The sequence below is a fragment of the Gadus macrocephalus genome, chromosome 6 (genome assembly GCF_031168955.1).
Source record: "Gadus macrocephalus chromosome 6, ASM3116895v1".
NCBI classification, from domain to species: Eukaryota; Metazoa; Chordata; class Actinopteri; order Gadiformes; family Gadidae; genus Gadus; species Gadus macrocephalus.
Window position 1 is genome coordinate 20,724,413 of NC_082387.1, and position 27,571 is coordinate 20,751,983.

The 27,571-nt window shown below is 47.6% G+C and overlaps 2 protein-coding genes across 10 annotated transcripts in view; both read right to left on the reverse strand.

The window, feature by feature from the left end:
* Positions 1-10,827, reverse strand: part of pdlim2 (PDZ and LIM domain 2 (mystique)) — a 30,235-nt gene extending 19,408 nt beyond the window's left edge. The window contains exons 1-3 of one of the 3 annotated variants that reach the window (XM_060054925.1): positions 10,444-10,827; positions 4,304-4,431; positions 1,856-2,007 (exon numbers count right to left, since the gene is read on the reverse strand). In XM_060054925.1, coding sequence (XP_059910908.1) covers positions 1,856-2,007; positions 4,304-4,396 — 245 coding nt within the window. In that variant the 5' untranslated portion in view covers positions 4,397-4,431; positions 10,444-10,827. Of the gene's footprint in view, positions 1-1,855; positions 2,008-4,303; positions 4,432-10,439 lie in introns of all 3 variants that reach the window. The other 2 variants (XM_060054923.1, XM_060054922.1) reach the window with 2 other exon arrangements.
* A 560-nt stretch (positions 10,828-11,387) lies between these two features.
* The window catches only part of sorbs3 (sorbin and SH3 domain containing 3), a 26,654-nt gene continuing 10,470 nt past the window's right edge, over positions 11,388-27,571 (reverse strand). For 2 of the 7 annotated variants that reach the window (XM_060054916.1, XM_060054917.1), the window contains exons 9-20: positions 25,100-25,156; positions 24,817-24,930; positions 23,799-23,854; positions 21,839-21,927; positions 20,209-20,270; positions 19,150-19,196; positions 18,363-18,477; positions 17,319-17,444; positions 15,532-16,077; positions 14,991-15,088; positions 13,396-13,502; positions 11,388-13,231 (exon numbers count right to left, since the gene is read on the reverse strand). In XM_060054916.1, the coding sequence (XP_059910899.1) occupies positions 13,170-13,231; positions 13,396-13,502; positions 14,991-15,088; positions 15,532-16,077; positions 17,319-17,444; positions 18,363-18,477; positions 19,150-19,196; positions 20,209-20,270; positions 21,839-21,927; positions 23,799-23,854; positions 24,817-24,930; positions 25,100-25,156 (1,479 nt within the window). In that variant the 3' untranslated portion in view covers positions 11,388-13,169. The remainder of the gene's footprint in view (positions 13,232-13,395; positions 13,503-14,990; positions 15,089-15,531; positions 16,078-17,318; positions 17,445-18,362; positions 18,478-19,149; positions 19,197-20,208; positions 20,271-21,838; positions 21,928-23,798; positions 23,855-24,816; positions 24,931-25,099; positions 25,157-27,571) is intronic. The other 5 variants (XR_009526325.1, XM_060054918.1, XM_060054921.1 and 2 more) reach the window with 5 other exon arrangements.

Here is a 27,571-nt window from a genome sequence, read left to right on the forward strand (position 1 = left end):
AAACGATTAGCTACAAGAACCAGATAATGTCTAAATTCCCAAGAAATGTATCATCTGGCAGACCAAAAGAAATAATCAGGAAAACACTGCATTATTCAACAGGAAACTGGGCTGTACAAGAGGTCACTGTGGTGTCGCTGGGCCCATTGACTCAGTCATCTCTTCAGCCGAGAGCCACAGATCAGAGAGAGAGTAGTGGTTTTGTCAACATGACATCATACAAAAGAGGTCAACAAACAATGGAGCTCAAAGAAGTGTCCTCAGACCAAGGCACTCTACAAAGCGAGGAGCATAGATGACAAGCTGCTGTGGGCTTTGTTTTCTTTATGCCTTTGAACCGGCTTATTGCAGGTTAGCAGAGTGTGGCTAAGAGCAGTATTTGATGTACCAACACATAAACTCCTTGCCAGCTCATTTTGAAAGAGACAGCACGTCAGAGCGAGGGTGTTGCAGGGATGGGCTGAAGCCTGCCTCATCGGCAGAGCAGTGGACTGGAAAGAATCTGCTGAAAATCCATTTTCCACAGGAGCATCACAGGGTGCCATTGTACTTGGGACGGTGTGATTACACTTGATGACTGGTGTCGCTTGAGGAGCCCGCCATCAACACGAGGGGGCTAGAACGGGAGGGAGGTTGTGATGGGGCAGAGCTACAGAGTGCCATTGTGGGGGCCGGCCGGGTCCGTGCCATGCCGTCTCTGGCAGGGAGGAGAGAGACATGAGGTCAGCAGGAAAACATCCACTCACACGGACACGGGACGTCCAAGGAGGGCCGGTGGGAGACCGAATGAGAGGAGAGCCTTTAATCAAAGTGCCAGCCAAGAAAGGCCTCAATTTGCAGGGAAGGTCTTTAGAGCAACAGAAACTCCCGAGATCAAAACAAGGTCTAGACCTCGTGTTTACCCCAGAGAATTCCTATCAACACCAACGGTGTCGTAAAAACATTATCTCCGTCCACAAAATAACGCACAAAGCATTTTAAAACCTGCAGAGTAGGCGGCGGTACACAGGTCGTCAAACGCCAGAGGACACAGGGAGCTTTCGTTGATTGCTTTCTCCTCGAACGGCGAACTCAAAAACAACATGGCAGTGTAATGATGAACTTAGGCAGGTACTTCAAATGTTCAAAATGTAATTAAACCTAATCATACAAGCCACACGTAAATACATCGGTAGTCTACATTGTTTATAGGAATCTAGTATATGCGCAGTGACTGAAACAGCAATGTGTGAGCAAGGCTTTTGAGTTTTGTAGTGTGCTAATTAGCAAGCTGATGTTTAAAGAAGGTGACAATCATAAGTAATTCCTGCTGATTATGGAGTTCACATCATCGTTACAGCATTAGTCAATGATTAAGTTAATTCCAATAAAAAACAGTATCAGGAGAGACTCCTAAATTGCTCTGTAGAGCAGCCAAGAAGGGCTGATTTGTTTATCAACCAATCAGGATTACATATTCATCCGGAGTCTATGATCTTTCGATTGTTGCAGATCTACAGGTTCCAGATAAATTACCTGATTGGAAGTCAAATCGACGAACTCTGCGAGGAGCTTGAAAAAGTTTGAACACCCTTATATAACCTCTACATTATCATTCCCTCTGAATACTCAGAGAGTATAAGGTTAATCCTTGTGTCTGTCCTATCTGGACAATGTTGGAATGTAACCTAATGCATCAAAGTCAACACAAACTACGACTCGTCATCTTTAGTCAGGGTCTGCATTTTCACATGCAGGAAACACACCCACCCACTCCAAGACACACACCCACCCACCCACTCCAAGACACACACACACACCCCCACCCACCCAACCCAAGACACACACACACACACACACACACACACACACACACCTCTCCACCACCAGCTGCAGCTGGGTCTTGGAGTTCTTGATCTTGTTCTGGGCCTCCACGTTCAGCATGTCCGCCGTATTCTGCCCGTTGATCTCCAGGATGATGTCGCCGGGCTGAAGGGCCGCCTGCTCCGCCTTGCTGCCCCCGTTGACCTGATGGAGCGGAGAGCACAGAGGTAGGACACCGGCGACAGCACCTAGCACCGCGACGAGCCGGCTCACGTAGCGCCTTCAGGGCGAGGCGGCGGAGACGTCTCGACGCCAATGCTAGCATGCTTCTCAGCGGCGTTAATGTGCTGCTAATGAGGGAGGACCATAAGGCTAGGTGTAGATGGCGCACCCGCTCTACATACCTCTATACTTAATAAAGAGGTTTAATTTGTTATAATTGTATATTCCCCAGTAGTAAGGAGAGTACAGGTCGATCAAAGTCACAACTCTTGAGACCACTGCGGTTTTGGCACCGCGGTGGTGGAACAATCTCCCCGTCCAGTTCACCTCGACTCTGCATAGCCTCCCCCCATACCCTCCCCTCACCCCTCTGACGCACCTATTGTATGTTGAATGTCCTGGCACTTAATGTACACACTTAGTGTGTTGTACGTCCCGGCACTTAAAAATAGTACTTAGCATTGTGTAGCATCTTATCCTAGCCATCTTCTTTATAGACGGGGAATGGGTTAACCTAACAATTGTAAGTGTTTGGCACTTGGTTCTATGAATATCTTTACTGTACCGAAGGCAATATATTGTTTCTCTTTCTTCTGACAAATGTACTTTTGTAAGTCGCTTTTACTAAAAGCATCTGCTAAATGCCCTCAATGTAAATGTAAGTCAAGGCAGACGGCGCCGCCGCTGCCATGCTCATCGCCTGCGGACCCTGGGAGCTCCTGTCGACGGCGGAGCCCAGGACCCCCTAGGAGAGAGGCCATTAGTGAGACGGCAGCTCGCGCCTTGACCTCCACCTGTGCATCACTTGTCAAATTCGCCGCCTGCACTAGAGAGAACGTCAGCCCAGCCTGTCCTGCAGCCATACAACACAGCGTCGAAACGAGTCAGAATGCAGTCTCTCGGACGTTCCATTAGAACATAAACAATCATCCACCAATGACAACCCTGCTCTGCATTCCTCCATCTACACTGTCTGCTTTTAATTGTGCAAAAGACAAAAGCGGTAAAGAGGATAATTAAAAAAAGACAGCCTCCCCAAAAGGAGAAAGCAGAGAAGACCCGGCCCCTGGAATGCTTGTGATACCCCGGAGCCCGGGGGCAGATGTGTGTGGGCCCATTTGAGGGCAATTAATCGTTGCTGTGGGTACGGACAATAATGCGTTTCTTTGCCAATCAGGTGACGCCCGGCTTCACAGAGGCTAAAAGGACTGGTCGTTTCTTTTAAGGGTTTTACTCTCTGCTCCAGCGCCTGTACGCTCCCCTTCCACCTCCACTGGGGGCAAGTCGTCCGAGGGCCGCGAGGAACTACAGTGGGGTGGGAGGGACGTCTCCGTGCCAAGTGACGACCTCTTCAGCTGGCCCCGGGCCGATGGGGGACAAGGAGGGGGTTGAGGGTGGTGGGGGGCTGGAGGCACAAACCACAACTGCAACGGAGAGTTACAAACTGCCCCCATTAACCAGCCCTACACCTCATTTTAAACCGCTTCTGAACCTCACCTCGAAGCCATGGGAGGTTTGAAACCAGGCTCATTCTGTTAACTCGCTTCAAGAAACTAGATCTGGGTCTTTTATCCCTGTGATGAACGGTGTCTTTAACATCAGCGGTCGATGGGGGGTAAGGGGTCACCAGTAATGCCTTTGAGGTGAACGGGGTCGGAAGGTTATTCGATGTGCAGCATTGGTACCCTGCCCGTGTTTTGACATTAGCAAGTGAAACGGAGGGAAAGCCCGGGCTGACCGGGTGAAGGAGGGCCAGGATGGGCAGTGGGCAGGTCACATTCCCTGGCATCCAAGGCTTCCTGGAGACGTTTCCTCTCCTCCATGTTCCCTTCCCATAGCAGTTAATAAGCATACAACATCGTGCTTAAACACGCACTGACGCACGTGTAGAAACATGCACATTGGCCCATGCCGCACAGAGAAAACAAAAACAAACCAGTATGCGTGCGCGTAGAAACACACGCACACAAACAATACACAGGAAAAATAAAACAAGCATGTACGCACACATACAGACACAAACACGGACCAAACACTGTAATCACAAGTTTCCTCCTAATGTATTTCACTTCCATTCCACCCCGACTACCTCGGGCGTTAAGGAAACGGTTGCGGGGCAGCGCCTGATAAAAACAAAAAGCCGAGAGCAGACCCCCAGGGGGGGGCTGGAGGAAGTCGTCCACTCATTACAGCCTGGGAGCTTTAACCCCGGAGGAACAAGAGGATGCAGAGGTGGCGATGTAGGAGGGGTTTGTCTATCGGGGGCTGGTGCGGGTACCTTGGATACTGTGATGGCCTTCTTAAAGTCCCTGCCCCCGTAGATCCTGAAGCCCCACGGAGACGGTCCCATCAGGCTAACCGTCAGCGCCATCCGCCTAGACGATCCGTACGCCCTCCGTCTAAATCCTGCAGGGGGGGGAAAGTAGATGGAGGAATGAGTATCATTACCACGACGGCGTGTGTTTGTGCATGAAAGCGAGGGAGGCCGTTTGTGTGTGTGCCAGTTGCACAGGTGCAGAGAGACACACGCCCTCCGTCATTGGCTCAACACGTCCATGAGTTGCAGGCCTCCCCGTGAAGGGTTGTGCAACCACATCAAAAGGGAAGGGAGGACTCTAACCAGAGACACATGACCGGTATTGAAGAAGTGCTCGTGGAGCCAGCACTACATTGGAACCAAATGCAGTTTCTGGTCCGAAAGAGGCGAGCGAGAAATTGCGTAGCCGCCGCACACAGAAAGTCCCACTGCAGTCAATGTTGCCAGAAAACGATAGTAATGTCCCTTATAATTACTCATTCTAAAGAGTAATATGCTTGGCAGCACATGTACTGCTCTGACTTCCCTCCGGAGGTTATTCTGACTGTAAATACAGAGGACACAGACAGCCCAGAGAAGTTCCCACAACAAAGAACCGCCACAACAACAGGGGATGTCAAGGCTGTTGTACTGCAGCGGTTCTGTCAAATCAATTGAATGCAATTTCCAAGAATGGCGTGACAATACCTTTTCAAAATGTCTCGAAATCCCACCATTATGCCATCCTGCACACACACACACACACACACACACACACACACACACACACACACACACACACACACACACACACACACACACACACACACACACACACACACACACACACACACACACACACACACACACACACACACACACACACACACACACACACCAAGGCTATTACCATGGTTGTGGATACAGCAGACCTCCTGGAGCCCTTTGAATTAGTCCAACTATGTTTAGCTTAAACCGCGGGCCTTAGAGAGGAGCTCCCAGGATCTCCTCAGAGGGGGATAGTCTCGTCCCCACTCTGGCTCGGCAAGTGCAATATATCACAACAACCAATGAGGGCTGAGGTTGCAGGGAACGATGCAAAGTGGTACGCTGGTGATAATGGTGGTGGGCACACTGGCGTTTAGGTCTTCTGCAACAGGCATCCTGTGTTATTATGGGATTTATGAGCACTGTTTATCAGATTCAGAGGCCTGTCTCCGATGATCGTGCACATATTTTGATTCAATGAATACAGTGGTTCCCAAACTTTTATTAAATACCGTAATGTATATCAAAAGAACTTGGAAAACACTGCATCAATGCATTCAACTGTTTTGATTTGTACTGATAATGTTCAGGGAATGTAAACATCCAGGCAAAATGAAGATGTTGTCATGGGCATTGAGAGTTATGTGAAGACAGACTGCTCAGTGTGCATCCCCATGGGCTAGCCTGCATATGTTGCCCATATAGACAGGATCATTCAGGAATCAGGCCTGAATAGAAACTTTGTTACTAACTTTTTTTGAGGGAGAACGCAGTGTACAGCGGTTTGGCAGCTAAAGAGCTCACAGAAATGTTAAATAAGGTTGAAACTAACTGTGCGACCGCAACATATCTGGAAACCCTGTCCCAAGTTGTTTTTCAATCTGGGATCTGCAGCGTATGATCTAGTTCACCCAGCCACAGGCCTGCAGCACGTTGAGCGTGTTTCAACACAGGAGCCTCTTTGGACACCAGACCGAGTGACAGGCTGGAGTGATCGAGGGCAAGAGAAGACAAGTGGTACAAACCCTGGCCGACACATTCTCCTGTTTGGAGAACACTGTCACCGACAGTGTTTTGCACATTTGTTTTTTTTTGTTGCTGCCCGTTCATTACAACACCTCAACAAATGAAAAACTTGCACAACATTTGTTCACTTCTGTAGATCCATATAAAGTTGGTAGCAGTGGCACCACCACTACCAAGTCCCCCCTAACCCAGCTCCCCTTCCCTCACACAGCCCAGGCACATCCCTTTTACCCAGTGGGGCAGCACTTGGCTAACTAACGGCCTCATGCTACTCCTCTCTGGAGCGTGAAGAGGTTGCCAGCTGATAGGGCAGATTTTGACAGGCGAGTGAAAGTAAACTGATGACCTGACATTTCCTCAACAGCCAACGAGAAAATAATAAGGATATTGTGGATTGATTGAGGCTTCAAAGTTCTTTTTCGTGAACTCTCTGCTCTGACCAGTCTTGTTACGTTATGCAACTTAATGGACCAATAAAATCCAAGAGACACTATCACAAGCTTGCCGTGACAATCCTTTCAGCAATAAACTGAAGCCGAGAACAGTGCAAGGGGTGTCACTGCTCTCCATGCTGATCCAGAGAGTATCAGACCAGCATTGTGAAGGGGCCACACAATATGGAATAAGAATTGAATGTGTTAAGGAATCCCCCTGGAAGACACCTGCAAGGGCCAGATACACAGGGAAGGGGGGGGGGGGGGAAGAGCACCTGGAGGAGGTCAACTATGCAATGGTATGCATATTGGAACCACGTATCACAGCATGATAAAGCATGGCGATATGATTATTGCCAACCATGTGCCGGGAATTGTATCAGCTGGTTCAATTTATGAGGTCGTCAGGGTAGAACTAGGGCATGGGCCTTCATCACAGACAGACAGACAGACCGACAGACAGACACACACTTTCTGATTGGTTGAATCATGCCATATTAGGACAGGCAACATAGAAATCCATTTCATGAGGCACTATCTGGCACTGTAGTTGGTATCGGTTGGTACTGTTGCCCTCTGTCACACTTGGATCAGGATATAAAGGGTTGTTTTACACTAAATGCTTCAGCTATTATTTCAGGGGCGTCATCACTGACAAAAGAGAGAGAAACTATGTCCACCCTACAGTGACTCACCTGTAGGGCTATGGTCCTGAATCATCAGACACGTCGTGGCTTGGACTTCTATGTCAATATCTTAACATCTCCTCCTTTGACACACTGACAGCCAGGGTGTACGTCAACCTTCGGCTCCAACACACTCACCTTCAACCCAACAGATGAGTTTGTTGACTGGTTGGAACTTGCCAACTTGCCTTTTCTTGAAATTTGTGCAATTTCGAAAAAGGGCAGTATGACATCATCATCATCATCATATCCTGTTGATGCTTTTGTTCGTCTTAATGTCAACACATCAGTCAATCAAGTAGTAGCCCCGCCTACTCAGGAACAACAGACTTGCCTCTGTTATTTTAGTGGGCGGACTAGCCTCGTGCTGTACTGTGGAGTAGGTCAGGTATCGTGGGGGACCTTGGGGGGCCGTCGAGCAGTGGCACCACTTGCATGCTTTAATTGTTGGCCCTTGGTTAAGCGAACGTCTCCTAAATGTAGACACCAGCAGGGATACTGCTGAACACAGGATAATGATGATGATGATGCATTAAGCAGACATGCTTCATGATGAAGAGGCCCGGCCCTCTTGTTCATACTAACGAGACTCAACCTTTCCTTCGAATGGACTGAGAAGAAAAATAAAAAAGAATGAAGTGAGGAATATCGCAGCCATCTCTGATCCCACCCCTTCTTCCCACTCATCCAACTCCTTCTTCCCACTCATCCTCTCTTCCTCTGGGTGAAATGAGAAATACACCCGGGAGGTGAAACAGGAAAAGCCGGCGTCTTACCAATCCAAGAGAATCTTATCCAACTACCACCTCCTCCCCACCCCCCGGCCGACGGAGGAATATGGATGTTATCATCCCTGCCTTTACGACACATCTGGGGGCCACAAGGAGGGCTTACTGTGCCTAATTTGGACAATCCCTCTTCCCGTTCCGGAGTGAGCTACATCGTGATGTGGCGCTCTCAAGATGTCTCTCGGTCTCTACATCTAATCAGAGGGGATACTTTCAGGAGCACTGTGTGATGGACGCTCCAGTGAACCTGCTAAACTGCTGGTGGTTGTAGCGGGCTGTGCACCTTGTGCTGTTGAGGATCAAGGAGCATGTACCTGCTGGACACACACCCTCTGAATAGAAAGACAGGAATGTCCTACATAGCCTCTCCCCTCGATCTAGTATGACCTCAGTAGCATTCATTGCATTCTCCAATCACACTCAAGGAGGTTGAATATGATTGTAATCACCAAGGTGATCAGAAACATGGCACAAACATAAACATGCAAAACCAATTACAAGCAAAGCCGAAAGGGCGTTGGTTGGTACAGAAGTGCCATGACTAAGACCTGAACACCGTGGGCAGCGGCAGAACCATCGTCCTGTCTGACAAGCATCGACAGCAATCAGTTCCATGGCCCCTCCCAGCCATAAAGTTAGAGACAATTCTGCTTTGAATGCTTGCATAACCACATTGTGAGAAGAACAGGAACATTTAAAAAGGTAGGTCAACAGAATAGACGGAATCTAAATTCCTCTGCTGCTCAGCAACCGTGTGGAACACCCGTCAATCGTGGAGTGACCACTAGTGTGAAGACACAGTGTGTGACGACATGGGAACACCACTTATCTCCCTCAGCATCCTCATCCGGATATCACGTTACTGTGGCTCACATCAGCCCTGCTCCCTGGCAATCAGGCCTTCCACCGCATCCTCCGCCTGCACCACCCAGAGGCGCGATGGGGAGGACAGTTCCTCCACCTACACTCTCACTCAAGCTGCTCCTACACTCCACTTGAGCGCCTAACACGCGTGTTCTCCCGAGCGCTGACCTTGTTTTCGTGAGAAGCGGTTCATGTCAGTTTGTGTTTTACCTTCGATTGGCAAACATGGCGTCCATTGGGTCAGATGCCAGGCAACACACTGCAATTATTCCAAAGGCCTCAAAACTAGTTCCTCAAGGGTTAACTGACCACAACTTGACGCTGCATATTCAACCTGCTGATAACCCTTGCTGCACTGATCAATAAAACATCCCTCAGAGAAAAAGACACCAGTCCTCAGACTCAAGGGAATACATCTGAGGCAAACAAGCTATAAGGCAACGCTAAGGGAAACAAACAGGGATTAGAATTCAGCTTCAAGGCAAATGTCAAACGAGTTAAGCCAAACATGTTGGCTGGTTTCCTATTGAGCTCAGAAAGGCCAACGCTTTGTCATGCTGTCCCAAATTAAAGTATTTTTTTGTGACGGTTTTGCGATTTACTTCTGGAAGGTCTGAAACGCAGCAACACGTTCATGGAAACAGCGTCGGGAGAACAATGATGCATGCAGAGCCGCACATGAAAGACAGCAGGGGCTGCTGACAATGAAGAGGTACATCAACACCGGTCATGAGGATAGTAGTCCAACATAGGGTTTCACCTGGACTGTTCGAGAATAGACAAATATCTACCTACCACGGACCACCTGAAGATGGAATTCAGTTATTTATCCCATGTCACAGAGGAAGTCTGTGTGACTCAAGTGGAGGAGTCACGTCAACAACATTTGACCCCTGAACCCGGTTTTATAAAAGAGCTTATCACTTGCCAAACATACCAGCCATTGTTAGTCTTTTGTACGTTTTAGAGGTGACCTGATGGAATGGAACCGTCTAGACTCTTGACACTGAAGAAAAATACATTCCTTAAGCAGTACTGGCAAGAACTTGAACCATAATGACCGACTGCATTTTGAGAAAGCTCTCTGAGCCCACCACTTTATGGACTAGGGCTAAATGGGAAAACTGCATGCCAGATGAACCCAAATCTCTCTGACATGACCATAGACACACAGAATGCAAACTTCTCTGCGGTGACAAGAGACAGTGCCGTCAGTGGTTCTGCTGGGACAGACCCACTGATTTACTGTGATGTACTTTAGGAACCATGTTCAGAATGACTGCTGCAACAGACCCACTGATGTACTGTAGGAAACAGTATAGCTTGTATACGTTGTATAGCTGGTTTACTAGTTATATGGTTCACACATACATACAGATATTTTGTTTACAAACCTGAGCAATTTTAGCTTATAAACTGATTTTAGGCAAATTGGTATATTAACTGGATAAAAAAAAGGCGAAATAGGTTACATCGATATGATTTAAATTCAGATACGTCAGTCCAAGTATGTTTTCAAGTATTAATGCAATAAAATAAATGATTAACTTACTTACCAAGGGGGTAACAGTAGCGAGCAGACACCTGCAGTACCACAACGCTCAGAGCCACCGGTCAAAGCAGCGACAATTCAGCTCAAACCCAATATCGTACGCTCAAAGGCCTGCCCGGTGATGGTATCCGAAAACTCCCGTTACTAATTCGTCCGACAGCGCTGGATTTGTCTGTCAATGGATCTCCAACTTTAGATAATGTGCCGAAGCGCCTTGGGGGACGGTGGTGGTTCCTCTGGTTTGCTCGGGTAGGAATGAGCGTCTGTGACCACCTGTGGAGCCTCAGAGGGGGACGTGCTCACCGCGCACGTGCTGTGATCACAATTCAGGCCGACGGAGAGGAGCTCGCATGAAGGTGGAGGTGGGTGGAGGCAAAGGGGAGGAGACGGACGTCTGAGTGATAATTGAGTCATTTATAGACGCGCTAGTCGAGTTTCAGTCTGCATTATACAAGTGCGCCCTCTTCACACAGTGCATCATATTGCACAATGGTAGGCCCTATATGGTATTGGACTGCATCATTGTAGCCCTTTTCTAACTAGGCTAGTGAAGTGCTTACCGTACGATTAAATTTTCCTTTTCTTTAAAATGAGACATTTACTCAATTTATATTTTGTTTTTTCTGTCGAAGCATATTTTATAGCATTTTTATACATTTCGTTCACACAATAGAAACTCATAAATAATTGTAGGCAGCGTTATCATCCCAATCCAAATAAAGGGGACTTACATCAATCAGTAAATTTGACGTATTTGTGTCTTATAAGTTAATATAAATGTCGTTCTGTAGTGCTGAAAAAATGGGAATCATGCCGAAATGTGTACTTGGTATAAGAAACGTCAGCAGTTTGCAATACCTATCTATCCTTGTTAATTTAATGCTTGAAAAGGCTTCTCTAATGTTGATTTCTCAATGTCTTATATTTACAAATGACAGAAACACTCAATCAATCATCAATCAATTTTTTATTAATAAAAAAGTTTTATTGTGTACCACATTTTTTAAACATCTTTTTATTAAGCAAAATATATTATACATTCATTTGATAACAGTAATAGTCTGTACAATCATCTTTTTTATGTCCTGGGCTTTACTCAACCATAGAATGTATGAATATATGGATCGCTGTCCTGATCGGCATTACCTATGCCGCACTAATTGATACTTGGAGCAATAGTAACTGATTTACTCATTTTTATGTGTACTCTTCAAAGTGATAAAGTTAAACGATAAGCCAGTGTGAACAGTAGAAGCGTACAGAGCTATTTAAATAATCGAATATAGAAGCTAAGCTGGAAATGGTGGCGGGATTGTCTAAAAACATTGTAGTCAAGATAGAAAACCAACTCAAGGTTAGCCTGTCTTTCTGCTTCAGACATATCGTTTTAAATGGCAGGTTATTGTTGACTCCTATTATACCTCATAACAGACAGTGTCATCATTTCCTGTCTGCGTTACATTCAAATCACATATTCAGCTTAATGGATGAACATACAGCTCGGATCTTCACACAGACTTCCTCATGAAGGCAAACAGTAAAACAATACATGAATAACTTGAAAGTGGTGTTAGCCTACGCGTTCACGTGCATCCTGGTTGTGATTCTCAATGTTGTAAACGTAGGAACACATGTTATTGGGCCCACTGTTAGATGAGTTAAGTATGAGGCGGTCTAGAGACCGTCGACATGGCGATGTGACATCTCGCCCAGCCAGGGCTTTTCTCAAAGATCTGAAAGGCATAAGGTTAGGGGGGAGAGACATGTCACATGTCACAACATGGCACTCACATAGTTATTCACAGGCGTCTGCCATTGGGCAGCGGTCAGGTGATCAGGTGATCAGGTGATGGTGAACAGTTCAAGTGAAGCGTTCTCGGTGGAGCGTCATTCCCTGTGTCAACGGATTCCAGCAGGAGCTCGCAGAGAACAAGCTGCGGGACAAGAGAGGTTCGCAGGACGCAGAAGTGTCTGAAGTGTCTGTGGCTGCAGAGCTGGGGGAAGACATTCTTTTCTGTGCACCTTGCCGCCGCTTTACCTCGGTTGGGAGAGTGATTGTGTGTGTGGGGCACACTCAGTGGAATACACACACAGTGCACATATCAACAGTTAAACTCACGCATGCACATGTTCACCTGAGAAAGAGAGGCACGCTCACACACACATCCTGCCTCACACAACCAGAAGCTTGCTCATTCACTTGCACACACACACACAAAGACTAGTAGACTCACACTGACACACGTATGTATGCACGCACGTACGCAGGCATGCACGCACACACACCACACACTTACATGAATGTACAAATGTGAACTTACTTTCTCTCTCTCACACACACACACACACACACACACACACACACACACACACACACACACACACACACACACACACACACACACACACACACACACACACACACACACACAGCAGAAAGGTGTGGTGGGAACTCACACAGTGTTCATGGCCGAGCCTCTGTTCTGGACATTAGAGGGCAGCTGAGTCTCTGGGCAGCGTGTAGCATGCAGGGAAAATCAACTCAAGCAGGATTTTAACAGGGTGTTGGGTGACAGATTGAAATGAGATGAAGTTTCCGAGCAGTGCTGGTGAGGCTTGGGGCTGGACGCCTCCGGCTGTGGTGGTGAAAACGAGCAATGAGACTCAACACCAGTCTGCTGGTCAGCCCAGGTGCAGTGGCTGTGTGTTGAGGGCTAGACCCAAGTGCTATTAAACAGGTGCCACATAATTCCCTGGGAAAGTCCCGAAGGCGTGGGTCCTCTCTGACGTACCTACGGCGACAAAGAACACATGCTGTGGTCAAAAAAATAAAACAGTGGCAACAATGATAAAAGATTTGTTAACAAAGAATGTCGTTTAGAACCTGTAATGTTCTGTTTTGACCACTAGGGGTCAGGCTTGCTGTGGCAGTGGAAGTTCAGAGCGGGACTCTTACCTACAAACCAGCCGTCGTCACACATCTCCATCACTTGGACAATGTCCCCCTCCCTCAGTTCCAGCTCATCTGTATTCTGGGGTTTGTAGTTGTACACAGCTTTGTATCTGAAATATTGGATCACATTTTGCAGGGCTCAACCTTAAAGGTCCAATGGCATTACAATTTCACTTTATTTGGTTTTCTAACATTAATATGAGTTCCCCTACCCTGCCTATGGTCCCCCAGTAGCTAGAAATAGCGTTAGGTGTAAAACGAGCACTAGGTATCCTGCTCTGCCTTTGAAAAAAGAAAGCTCAGATGCTCCGATTTCGTATTTGGCCCCATATGCGTCATAAGGGTCCAGGTTACCTCCCCTTCTCTGCTTAGCCCGCCCAAAGAATTTGGGGGAAAGGAACTTTGGCTTTGCCCTCCCTGAAGTACATAAACCGCAACATGGAGGACAAAGGGATTGTTGCTCGCGACGGTCTGGCTGGAGCCCCGCTGCCCGCTACTGAGGTACCATCGCCGCGAGGAACCTCCTCCGCTGGGCGGTGGTGCCTCGGCGCTGCCCGCTGCCCGCTTCCGAGACGTTGGTGCCTCAGCAGCGGTCAGCGGGGCTCCGGCGGGAGACAATCGCGGTCAACAATCCTGTGTGTGTGTGTGTGTGTGTGTGTGTGTGTGTGTGTGTGTGTGTGTGTGTGTGTGTGTGTGTGTGTGTGTGTGTGTGTGTGTGTGTGTGTGTGTGTGTGTGTGTGTGTGTAGGCGTTATTCAATAGCCTGGTAATGTGTATAGGCCTTCGTACGGTAGGAATATTCATACTGATTAAAAAAATAAATGTGATAGTATTTCCCATCTTTGCTGAGCAAGAGTTTGGTTCGAAAGTTCAGTGATTGAAACAAATAAAAGCCTGGGCTATTGAAGTTTTACGGTAAGCCTACCACTGTCATGCACCTACCCGATGTCAAGTGGACCGGGTTGATTTCACTGCGGGTCTCTCTTCTTATATCCATCTTACCAAATATATTTTATTACTGTCCTTCTCAACACTTTCTGATCCCACTAAAAGGCTAGCAGCAAGAAATCCAGGGATATTTCGGATATAATCTTTTTCAGATTAATCGCGAGTTAACTATGACATTGATGCGATTAATCACGATTAAATATTTTAATCACTTGACAGCACTAATTATATGATATAGATATCTATGCATATTATGATATTATTTAGATATAGAGCTCCAGGACAACTGCCAGAGCACCCGGAGTGTTCTAGAATATTTACAGAACATGGCCAAAAGCTGTGCGCGCCTCGCCATTGCGATACATCGACGGTAAACACGAGCGCGTGGTACCGTGGCCGCAAGCTGCTCAGGGCCACACCCCCACGCTCCACCTTGACCCGCCTCTAAAAACGGCAGTTTGTGGAAAGCTCATTGTGGGACTGGCTTGTAGTGTCTGTAATTCAGCACCAAGGCTGAATTTCTTGAATGTCTTCAAATACTGTATTAAGGGCACTCACACCTATATATAAGCATCCTTAAAGTAGCATGCCATGGGACCTTTAAAGTTGTGCATGTATTGGCTTATGGGTCGCGGTGCTTGGGACACTCACGGAGGGCGTTGTGCCGAAGCGGAGCCGTAGTTGTTTGGCGCTCTTGGTGTTTTTGGCGCTGTGCTGGAGTTGGGGTGAGGCTGGGCTGGAGCTCCGCCCTGAAGACATGAAGCGCTCGTGCCATGAGGAATACGGTTCACGTTCCAGCTGAATCACAGCCATCATCATGCTTCAGCAACACACACAGGAGCACAGCAGCGCTGGGGGCCGTGGGGAAAAATGTGCTCCCAATAATTGGTGTTATGAATAGTCAATGTTATAAAAATGAGTGTTTTATAATTGGTCCTCGCGGGACAAAGTAATGACGGAAAAATTTAGAAAATTTAGATTATTATGAATTCATCATGTCTAGGTTCCCTTTCAGGAAGTTTGTTGAGAGGAAATCAAGACCAAAAAAGATGAATAAATGGAGCTAATCATTAAATAACTAATAAAGCAACAAAGTAGGATCTATTTGAATATACACCCCCCCAGTGCTGCGCGGCAGTGAGCATCGTTCATGTGCAGCGGTGCAGTGGTGCAGTGACACAGTGAAGCAGACCTGCCAGTGCTCAGTGCGTGCTGGGGAGGGCCCCGCCGATGTCTTGACCGATGGGGGCCCGGCCATGGCCCCCGAGGTCTGGCCGGCCTGGCCTCCTCCCTGGGGGCCGGTGGGGCCGCGGGCCCCGTGGGGCCACAGGCTGTTTGTGTCTCTGGTGGCGGGCGTGAGCGCGGGATAGCGTGACTGCGAGGGGACGGGTGAGGAGGGCTTCAGGGGGGAGTGGACCGGGCTGAGGGACGTGGGGGTGAGGGGCGAGTGGAGGGAGAGGGGGGAGAGCGGCCGGGGGGAGTAGAGTGGGCGTCCCGGACTCTGGGGCCCAGGAGACCCCGGGGACAGGGGGGACCCCAGAAGCTGGGGGGACCCCAGAGACTGGGGGACCCGTGGAGACAGGGGTCCCGCGGGGTGGTCCTCTGAGGCGCTTTTTGTTCGGGGCATCTTGTTGACCTGGACGTAGTTGGCGGGGAAGATGCCGCTCCGGCTGGTCCCTGGGATCCTGCCCTCCAGCCACCTGTCGTCCACACGGCGGGTCACACTGATCAGCTCCCCCTAGTGGACAGACACACCCTTAGCAATCACAAGACTATATTGTACAGGGTTATATTATATTATACAACGGGGGGCCTGAATCCAGCGATCTGATTGGTTCCTAACTGTTGTATAATGAGCGTATACATAACTGCCATGACGCCCAATCATTTTGTGAAAGTATCACTCCGCGCCTTGAAGTGGAAAGTGTCAAAGAATACAACCGTATTTTTACTAGTGTGTGTGTGTGAAGTCATTTTGCCATAATTTTAACAGTTGTATAAAAGCAATAGCACAGTTCACTGAAGTCGAAAATCGGCGAGTGAACTGCTCCATAGGATAAATTGCCGGCGAACCGCTCTATCGGAGCCTTCTCTCGGAGGGACGCTAAAGTGTGTTGCATAGCGACCGTCGATGCATAGCGGCAGCCAGGAGGGACTACTTTTTTGTATTCTTTAATAAAACGGCTACTTTGACTTTCTTGGTTTCTTTTTAAATGTAGTGTGTCTATGACTTTCGTTTCGCCATAACAGTAACCGTTGTATAAAAGCAATAGATCACTTCAGTCAGTGGCATGTGCTCATTATACCACTGTGAAGGGGGTCGCCGGCCCTCCGCTGCGCGTCGGGGCCGGACAACACCCCTTAACAGTGGTATAATGAGCACATACCACAGCCTGGCGTGATCTATTGCTTAATTATAGAATAGAATAGAATACACTGTAAAATAATATAATAAAATATATTGTGATACAATGTAATGTAATAAAATAAAATACAATATAGTTATATAATATGTTATATTACAATATGATATAATATAATATATTATACTATAATATAATATAATATATTATACTATAATATAATGTGATTTAACATAATACAATACTATATATTATACTATTATATAATATAATATTAATGATATATTTCAATAGAACACAATACGATATAATACACAATTATGTAATGGTATATTGGTTTTTTCCATCTTATGTTTTATGTTTATTGAAGTAATCAAAACTATTCTTAAGATTAAGGCCTACATTTCAGGTACAGGCCAACGCAAATTAAATCATAATTAGGTACTCTTACTCATAAAGTTTCTACCATTTAAAGTCCCCACCATGTGCCGAACTGTTTCTAAACATACTCCAATGTGAACACAATGCATCACTATTTATCGCCTGCTACATTTCTCCTACTAAACGTCTGAAAGGAACTAAAGCCGCAAACGAGGAAACTCTGAGGCCAACAAACCTTCCTGAAGGAGAGCTCCACGGGGAGGTCCGCATTGAAGGTGTAGAGCGCCACCGCCTCGCCGCAGTCCACCACCTGGACGGTGGGGGTCCTGATGGGGGTGGGCTTCTCCGTGGGGGCCAGCACCTGGACATCCAGCAAGAGACAGTCACAGAGCAAGAGACACAGTCACACACAGAACCAGAGACACAGTCAATAACTGAACAAGAGACACAGTCACAAACAGAACCAGAGACACAGTCAATAACTGAACAAGAGACACAGTCACACACAGAACCAGAGACACAGTCAATAACTGAACAAGAGACACAGTCACACACAGAACCAGAGACACAGTCAATAACTGAACAAGATACACAGTCACAAACAGAAGCAGAGACAGTCAATAACTGAACAAGAGACACAGTCACACACAGAACCAGAGACACAGTCAATAACTGAATAAGAGACACACTCACAAACAGAAGCAGAGACACAGTCAATAACTGAACAAGAGACACAGTCACACACAGAACCAGAGACACAGTCAATAACTGAACAAGAGACACAGTCACAAACAGAAGCAGAGACACAGTCAATAACTGACCAAGAGACACAGTCACACACACAGAACCAAAGACACAGTCAATAACTGAACAAGAGACACAGTCACACACAGAACCAGAGACACAGTCAATAACTGAACTAGAGACACAGTCACACAAAGAACCAGAGACACAGTCAATAAAATAACCAGACACAGTCACACACAGAACCAGAGACACAGTCACAAACAGAACCAGAGACAGTCACAAACAGAACCAGAGACACAGTCACAAACAGAACCAGAGACACAGTCACAAACAGAACCAGCGACACAGTCACAAACACAACAAGAGACACAGTCACATACAGAGCAAGAGACACAGTCACAGACAGAGCAAGAGACACAGTCACAAACAGAATAAATCGCAGTCACAAACACAACAAGAGACACCATCCCAAACAGGTCATGTTTTACTGTTGCTACGCTAACAAGAGACAGACCAATCAGAGGAGGCGTACCTCAACATAGGTGGTGGGGAAAATCCCAGCTCTGCCGTGATGCTCTCCGTCGTACCAGTTGGAGTCTACCTTTCGGTGGATGTAAACAATGTCCCCTTTCTGCAGAGTCAGCTCCCTGGACAACAGGCAGAGTTACACAGAGACACACACTGAGACACTGAGAGACACTGAGATACACAGAGACAACTAGATACACAGAGAGAGACACAACACAAACAGAGACACACAAGACAACCAGAGATGCACTGAGACCGACAGAAGCCCAGTGCTGTGATACATCACAGTATTTGAGACTTAAAATTGTGTTTTGTGGTAGAAAAGGGTATTTCCTTTATTTTAAAAACCCTCTCCACAAGAGGGCAGTCTCTTGCATTTTGTTGTGCAGATTCAAGCATTTCAAATCATACGCTGATGATTATAATGTAAAGCGCTGCTGATGTTTTGTCTGCTTATTGTGTAATTGAATGTGCTTAAAGTTGCTGTAAGTAACGTTTGAGATTTGTGAAGGGAGAGAGTGAGAAAGAGCTCCCTCCCTCCCTACATTACATGTGCAAGAATGTGATTGACAGGAAAGAAGGATTCCCAGAACTAATCAGGGAAGAGCAAAATCGAAATCTTCCCACACAGAGGCAGGAGCAGGCAACTAGAAACAGATGACAACATGGCTATGGTATTTATAAGAGATTCCTCGGAAATATATCTCTTCTATTTAACCTCGAGCACCGTTGATGTGTTCTGTAAGAATGCTGAACAAATGAACAGGGGGTTGTTCAGTACTGCTACTTACTTGGGGGACTGTGCCTGGAAATTGAACTTGACTCTCGCCGCTTTCATCTGGATAAACAACAGAACACAAGCTTTCTAATTAAGGAATCTGTGTAGCATAGAATGGGCAACCATCAGTCACTTCCAAAACAACATTTACAGTACAGCTCAAGGCCTATTGCGTAGTTAACCATATTTTACCCTGGAGAAAGTTGCGTAAGTTGTGTATTGTAAAGTCACTAATGTGGACAACAGTTTTTGCAATGGATCCAGTATTGAGCAATAGTGTTTTGGTCATTGCAGCTTCCATATGGGCTGTAATGTAACACTATTGCTCAATATTATTAGATCGCCTGTCAATGTGAATCCTCTAGTGCTTGTTTTTGCAGCTGACAGGCTCAGATTGCTTTTTTAGTGTATGACAACATTATGGAAAGGATCCCTTGCGAATTACTTATTTTCCTTTATCAGTTTGTTTTAATGTCTTACCAAGTCTCACTCAAGGGGAAGCTTCGCTCTGAAATCTCTCAGGAGTTGAGTAGTTGCAGGAATTGTCCCTGTTGTCACTCCAATCTCAACCCTCCTTCCCCCAAATCTGTTACATAATGCTAAGCTAGGCTTTCAGTAGTCCAGCACAACAAAACTCCTGCCAACACTCATCCCCAAACTCCAAATCACGTTTCCAACGTTATCTTCCTGCAACAACTCAACTCTCACGAGACTTAAGAGGGTGGCTCCTTCCTAAGCGAGACTTGGTTAGGCAAAATAACAACGACACCAGATCAAGCCAAAGATTAAAGTGGTTTTCCTGTGCAGGGATCCTGTCCATGAGGTTGTCGGACTCTGTGAGCCTTAGTCAGGGGCAGAGCCAGCTCTTTAGGAGGGCCTCCAGTGACAGGGGCCCGCGGCCCGCAGCACAGTTGCATAACCGCTCCTGGCTGCAAAGGCTGAGCAGCTCTTGCTCAACACTGGAACAATTTAAAAAATGTTGTCCCAATCAGTCCAGAATGACGGATAAAAGGGTCCAGGTTGAGAAACTCCAAAGTTCCTCTCCAACGGTGAGTAGCTCATGGGGATGTACCTTCTTCTCCTCTCGTTTTGGTGGGACGTCCATGCTGTCAGATGCAGAGGAGAGGCCTTCTGCTGCAGAGAAGAATAACAACGTCAAGCTGCCGAAGACTAATAAAAACGTGAAGAAACCCCAACTAGAATGGACATGTTCCAGTGTATATAACGTGAGTCTAACACTAGCTCTGCCTGCTGCTCGGCTGGTTCTTCGAGACCACAGCCATGTGAGGTGTGTCAAGGGGTAAAAGGATGTGGACATGGGAACCGTTTGGTCATGGTGCTGCTGAAACAGACATGTGGGCTGGCGCTACCTAGATTGATGTTGAGGGAAAAACAATGGAATGAAGTTAATCTCTAATCAGCTTTTCCGGCTCTGCTTCACTTCCTTATGCTCAGTGTTTCCTCCCCACCCCCACCCTGTCTTCTTATGAACACAATTAATCCCCCTCCTTCATCCCCTCCAGTTGGAGAGACAGAAAGGAGGTGGTGGAGTGATTAGACACAAAGCAGTATATCTTTGCCACTTTTATCAATTGTTTCTTACTGAATCTTATGAGAATGACCATTTTCCCAGAGACTGTAAACAGGGTTAGACCAGGCTTGGCTTTTGTTTAATGATAATGAGTTGAAGGTATAATTAATTGATTACAATTTATAATAAGGGCATATTATAAACCATTATTTAACATTAGTTAATGCAGTACATTCAGTCAGCTCTTCATAGTTAAAGATCTCCTATTATACTACTTTTCTGGTCTTAATTTCTTATTAATGACTCCTATAGAGCAACCTGACAGCACAAAACAGCACAAAACACTATGTAAATTTTCGGGAAAACTCTTCCTCTCATCTGGGCGCTTTCAGCATTCTCTGTCAACACTCTGCTTCGTCCTTCTCCGCCCCCTCGCCCCCCTCCTGCCAACCACCCTCCGTTGTGATTGGTTACCTTCCGGAAGAGCATGTTGCAGCATTACCATACATGGAAAATCTGGATTGTTCTAATCTACGTAGATAAATCCCGGAAATTTGAACAAGTGAATCGCGACCGGCGTCCCTGCTGTTTAGCGCTCTGCACAGCCACCCCAGATGGTCAGCAGGGAATACGTCTAAATGCATGTACGTCATTATTTGACGCTTTAGTATGGTTAAACATGACTATAAATCATTATAACAACGTTTATAGGTCATAAAAGTCGAAAAAGCATAATAGGTGGTCTTTAAAGTTTCTCTAGTTAGGGTTAGGGTTAGTAGGCTAGAGTTAACCCTGACCGTTTTAGATAATGTATATATTAATACTTTAGTCAACATAAAAACCATTAGTATGAACACCATGAGTAAACATGAACACCATAAGTAAATGATTACTAGACCATTAGTTAAATGCTGCTTATCACTGAATTAACTAATTAATGAATGGATAATTAATGTACCCTTAATGAAAAGTGTGATTATTGTTATTTGAAGGTAACTCTGAAGCTAAACTGCACATTCAGGACTGTGATGAATCATGTTTGGGACACAGCTCCAGAGACCTCCTGCTCTATGAAGGGCTAGGGTTAGGGTTATTATCAGGAAATTTCATGGTGGCACGGGACAGGCCCCATCACGCCCTGGGACCCTGGCCTGAGAGCGCTGGTGTTTACCGTCTGCGTGAGGGGACAGCGTTCTGGGAGCGGAAGCTGCAGGCCCGCTGAGGGAAGGTCTTCCCGCCGGCTTGGTTGCAGGCAGTGAGCTAGAGGAAAGAAACCCAATTATACATAATATTCTCCAACCATTATCCCCTTATCTATGCACACAGATAAGTGTGACGGGCGCACACAGAGTCGCAGGGCCTTTGGAGTACAGCTGTTCAGTGTGATGTGTGGGATGTGATTCTTTGGGTTGTGCTGAACCAAGAAAGAGGGTTTAATCAACGCGGATGTGATTAGGAAGGAGCAGACGCCCTATCTGCAGAATCAGGGGAGTTGACAGGAAGGTCAGTGAGAGAAGGACAGCGAGTAGAGCGGGCGTCTGGCCCACATCTTCAAACTCTTGCACCAGGTGGAACGTCCACATGGGATTCCAGTCCGAAACAAACCATCTCCACCTGTTTCTGAGGTGATATCATCCAGGGATATCTAATTATGACCCTTTGAAAACAACCTGTTTACAGCTGGGCCAAACTAAGGGTTTGGAAAACAGGAAGCAGTAAAGAACACACACATATTTCCATTTTACGTCCACAGAGCAACACCGTCGTAGAACAGGCGCCGACGGCCCCTACCTATAGGGACAAATAGACCCTGGTGCCAACCTACCTATAGGAACAGGCCCTGGTGCCAACCTACCTATAGGAACAGGCCCTGAGGCCCCTGCCTATAGGAACAGGCCCTGAGGCCCCTACCTATAGGAACAGGCCCTGAGGCCCCTGCCTATAGGAACAGGCCCTGAGGCCCCTACCTATAGGAACAGGCCCTGAGGCCCTACCTATAGGAACAGGCCCTGAGGCCCCTACCAATAGGAACATACAGGCCCTGAGGCCCCTACCTATAGGAACATACAGGCCCTGAGGCCTGTCCCTATAGGAACATACAGGCCCTGGGGCCCCCTACCTATAGGAACAGGCCCTGAGGCCCCTGCCTATAGGAACATGCAGGCCCTGAGGCCCCTGCCTATAGGAACATACAGGCCCTGAGGCCTGTCCCTATAGGAACATACAGGCCCTGGGGCCCCCTACCTATAGGGACAGGCCCTGAGGCCCCTGCCTATAGGAACATACAGGCCCTGGGGCCCCCTACCTATAGGAACAGACACTGAGGCCCGCCCCCTACCTATAGGAACAGAACGGGGTCTCCTCCAACAACAACAACATGTGAGGTTGAATCCTCCAGGAATGTCTTGCATACCGGTGAGCGCCGAGCGGAACACTGCCCTTTTGAACCGTCAAACATCGCCCATGAACTTGTTGAAGTCACCCTCACGATGTCTGGGAGCTCTGCTCTTTCTCTGCTCTCTCTCTCTCCTCTCTGCTGCATCGCTATAATCACGTCCCCAGCCTGATCCCACATAGCGTTTAAAGGGCCTCTTGAAACAGTGGGGAAGAGATGATTGGAATCGCCACGGTTTAGGTATTTACTCCTAATGAGTCAATATCCAATTGGATTAGGCAGCTGCAGTTGGCTGCACATATGGCTGGGTATGTGGTTCATTAACTGGGTTTACTCAGGCCTATTCATTCACCTGCCTGTCTAACCATTACGTATGCACTGTTGACCAGATCCAGAAAACAAAGGAAATAAACTCAAAGACCTGTTTTATGAGGGTCGAACCAGTTTGATCAAAGAATGTTTCTCTCCCTGCCTCATAGTTGTTCCCTAGAGCCTGCTGATCGTAAGGATAAGACAGACATTTGATGTTCAAAAAGCTTCACAAACAACCTTTTCTCTACTATGATTCCTATCGGTCCTATCACAGCGGTATGTGGGTTGTTCAACTCATGCAGAGACATTTGTTTATGCAGAAACAGTGCAGCCACGCTCCTCACACACATTCCTCCAACATCACCAGTGTTGTTGCACTCCCACAGGACACAGAAAGACACACCGGTAAGTGAAGTCAACTCACCTGTAGTTAGCACTGCCTATCGCTGAAACAGGGCCGGGATTCTGGCTTCTGGGCTCCTGAAAGCAGAACTCTGCATTAGAAGGCTGTTCCCTGAAGCACCCTTCACCCTGCCACTGTATCTTCAAGACTACAGAAGGAAATCCCATAACTACTCCCAACAGAGCTCCGGAGCCGGGCTGAGACCACTCCCAGCAGAGAGGGAGTCCCCTGGGTCCTACGCTCCTTAGATTGCGTGCACGCATGATTCATGGTGGAACTTTGAATTGACTTGAAGAAAACTTCACAGCACATGCAGCTCGCATCACATCACGATCGTCACACATGAATTAAGCTGAGAGCAGAGTCCAACGTATGCATTCAAAGATGTAATCAAATATCCTGTACACCAATCATGTGTACAGGACATGCAGGATGTGCGTTTTCAAGGCTGGGGTTGTCATCACAATAATCAAGTGTGGGAAAATTAGATCTGTTTTCATTGGCAGGCAGGGCTGATCGCTGCCGGTGTTCGTGAGGATCAGGCAGGTGATTGGACGAGCAGACGTGGGGGAGGGAGTAGCTGTGTCAATGGGACTGTGCTCTGGGTCGCAGCAGAACAAGACAAAGGAATCAGGCGTGGATCGGGAGCAAGCAGGGCGCCCCCCACGGTCAGACCCCAGTGAGGAGGGCGGGGGGGGGGTACTGCAGGGATCAGGGAAGGGTATTTTTCTATGTGTGTGTGCTGGTGTGTGTGTGTGTGTATTTGTGTGTGTGTGCGGGTGTATGTGTGTGTCTGTGCACCTGGGGTAATTTCTGTGTGTGTTTATGTGTGTGCATATGTGCGGGTGTGTTTGTATGTATGCGTGCGCACGCACGTGTGCCAGTATGCGTGTGTGCATGCGTGCCTGTATGTGCGTGGAAGGACAGGACAGGGAGCTGGAGGATCAGCAGCAGAGAGAGATTGGGAGGAGGAGGGGTTGTGGTGGTGGTGGTGGCGGTGGTGGTGGTGGTGGTGGTGGTGGTAGGGGGGGCTCAGTACCTCACCCCGGCCTGGACGCTGGCGGCGCGTCCTCTGGGAGAGCGTTCTCTCCAGGCCCTGGATGTCCGAGTCCAGCTCCGCCTCAAAGCTCATCAGCTCAGACACCAGACTGGCCTGCAGCGCACGGGGCCGCGTCCCAGTCGGAGGGCGGAGAGTTAAAACCCAAACACAGTCGGTTCCGTTTGCTTTCGGTGTGGATAAGGGGGTCTTACGTTGAGGTGCGGGGAGAATGGGGGGGTTCACACGAAGACTGTTTCTAGAGTAGCGGTCAAAAGGATCTCACCTCGATGGAGGGGGGGGGCGGTTTCTTCTGGGCCGGTTTCTCCTGGATTTGGTAGAGCTGTGGGGGGGGGGGGGGGGGGGGGGGGGAAATACCAACTTTAAGACATCATGGTTTTACTTTTCAACTCCATTAGGAAGATGCCAGTGTTTAGTGCTTGATGGAGGACTACTGAGAGAGACCCCCATTATGGATCTGTCATAACTATTGTGACATGAACTGTTGAATTAGTTTAATCATTAATCATTAATCATTAAACCTATTAATTTAAGCTTGAAACGGAAGCACGGAAGCACATGACGAACAAATTAATATTATGCAAATTTCAATGTCTTATTTTTTTATGATTAGATCTTTGATTTCTATTCCTCGGTTGCTTTCCAAAGACATTAAGTCTCTGTTGACTTGTTATTCATACGTTTCATGAAGATATGAACACAAAAATGCTTCTCCGTTTAACAGCCCCCCCTGGACCTCAATGCACCTCGTAACTCCTAACATAAGTCTACAGAACATAAATGTCGGACCCGCGGCCAAAAGCAATCCTACCGCCGCTGCCTGGCCTGCCTTTAAAGGTCTCTCCCGGTCCCACAGCGTCTGGGAGATCATATCTAATACTCCTTTAAAGGCTGCGCCCCACTGCAGACCCCCTTGCGCCCCTCTCTCTTCTCTTTTCACGTGTTAGTTCGAATACCTTGGCTGAGGTACCTGGCCGCTGAGGCACAGACCTCTCCCCAGATGTAATCAATCTCCCTGACACCGGCTATGATGTCACCCTGCACTGCAAGCACTGGATTTACACACTGGGGTCGGGGTGGGTGGCGGGTGGAGGAGGAGGAGGAGGAGGATGAGGAGGAGGAAGGGAGGAGGGAGGGAGGAAGGACGAGGAGGAGGAGGGAGGAGGAAGGGAGGAAGGAGGAGGAGGAGGATGAGCAGGAGGAGGGAGGAGGAAGGGAGGAAGGACGAGAAGGAGGATGAGCAGGAGGAGGGAGGAGGAAGGGAGGAAGGAGGAGGACGAGGATGAGCAGGAGGAGGGAGGAGGAAGGGAGGAAGGAGGAGGAGGGAGGAGGTGGAGTAGGAGGAGGGAATAGGAGGAGGGGGAGGAGGAAGAGGTGGAGAAGGTCACCCAGAGGTAGCTAAGGAAAACAGACAGCAGCACCAGCAGTAACAGCTCCACCAGCACCACCTCTGAGATGTTGGTCCACAAGAGGTTAACACCATAATGCAGGTCACAAGATGCTCAGCCTACCGTGGGAGGGCGGAGACAAGGATTTTTTTTCCACACCAAACACCGAACACACACACACATGCACACACATACACACACATAAATACACACACACAGACCACACACACACACACACACACACAGACCCCACATACCACACACACAAACATACAGACAGACCACACACGCAAACATTTAAGTTTGCAGCAGAAGTGGTGCCCCGACCATTCAGAGACACTCCTTTCAATCACCAGAGGAATTCAAACACTCAGGCATGTCCTGTACACATGAAGACACACACGCACACACACACACACACACACACACACACACACACACACACACACACACACACACACACACACACACACACACACACACACACACACACACACACACACACACACGCACACACACACACACACACATACATTATATCATACGGGGGAGGAGGACTTCAGGAGAACGGGGAGGAGAGCTTTAGGAGACAGGGGAGGAAGACTTAGGAGACGGGGGAGGAAGACTTAGGAGACGGGGGAGGGGAGCCTTGGGATACAGGGAGGAAGACTCTAGGAGACAGGGGAGGAGGTCTTTAGGAGACAAGGGAGGAGACCAGCCCAGCGGACCTACAGGAGCAACTACAGGATACTCGTGAGAAGACGAAGTTGTGCGCGTGCTTTTGTATGTGTGTGTGCGTGCGTGCATGTGTGTGTGTGTGTGTGTGTGTGTGTGTGTGCGTGTGTGTGTGTGTGCGTGTGTGTTAGTGGGCTGGCATGACAAAACCCTACCACTAACTACATATTATTAGTTCTCACACATGCCCCAACAATACCCTAAGTATTTCTATAGACACCACTTAGAGAGGTGTGTGTTCACGGGGGATTACTCTGCGGTGCTCATGGGTAAGACGTCCTGGGCGCACTCTCCTCATCGGCTCAGAGAGGATGAACGTTTTCAGACAGTCGAACATCGCTATGGTTCATGGTCACTAAATATGTTATCCTTCTAATACCTTTTTCAAACACAAAGGAACTAAATCCCGTCTGATCCCGTCAGCAGCTCTGAGGGAAATACTCCACCACACACACACTGTAAAGCCACACAAAGCGTTTGAATGCTTGTGTTTATCCCGAATCAGAGAGCAAATAAAAGGTGAACAAACACACAAACGCGCTATGAACCAACGCATGAAATATTAAACACATTTAATCAAAAGTTGTTTTGGTCAAGTAGTGTCTCAAATTGTT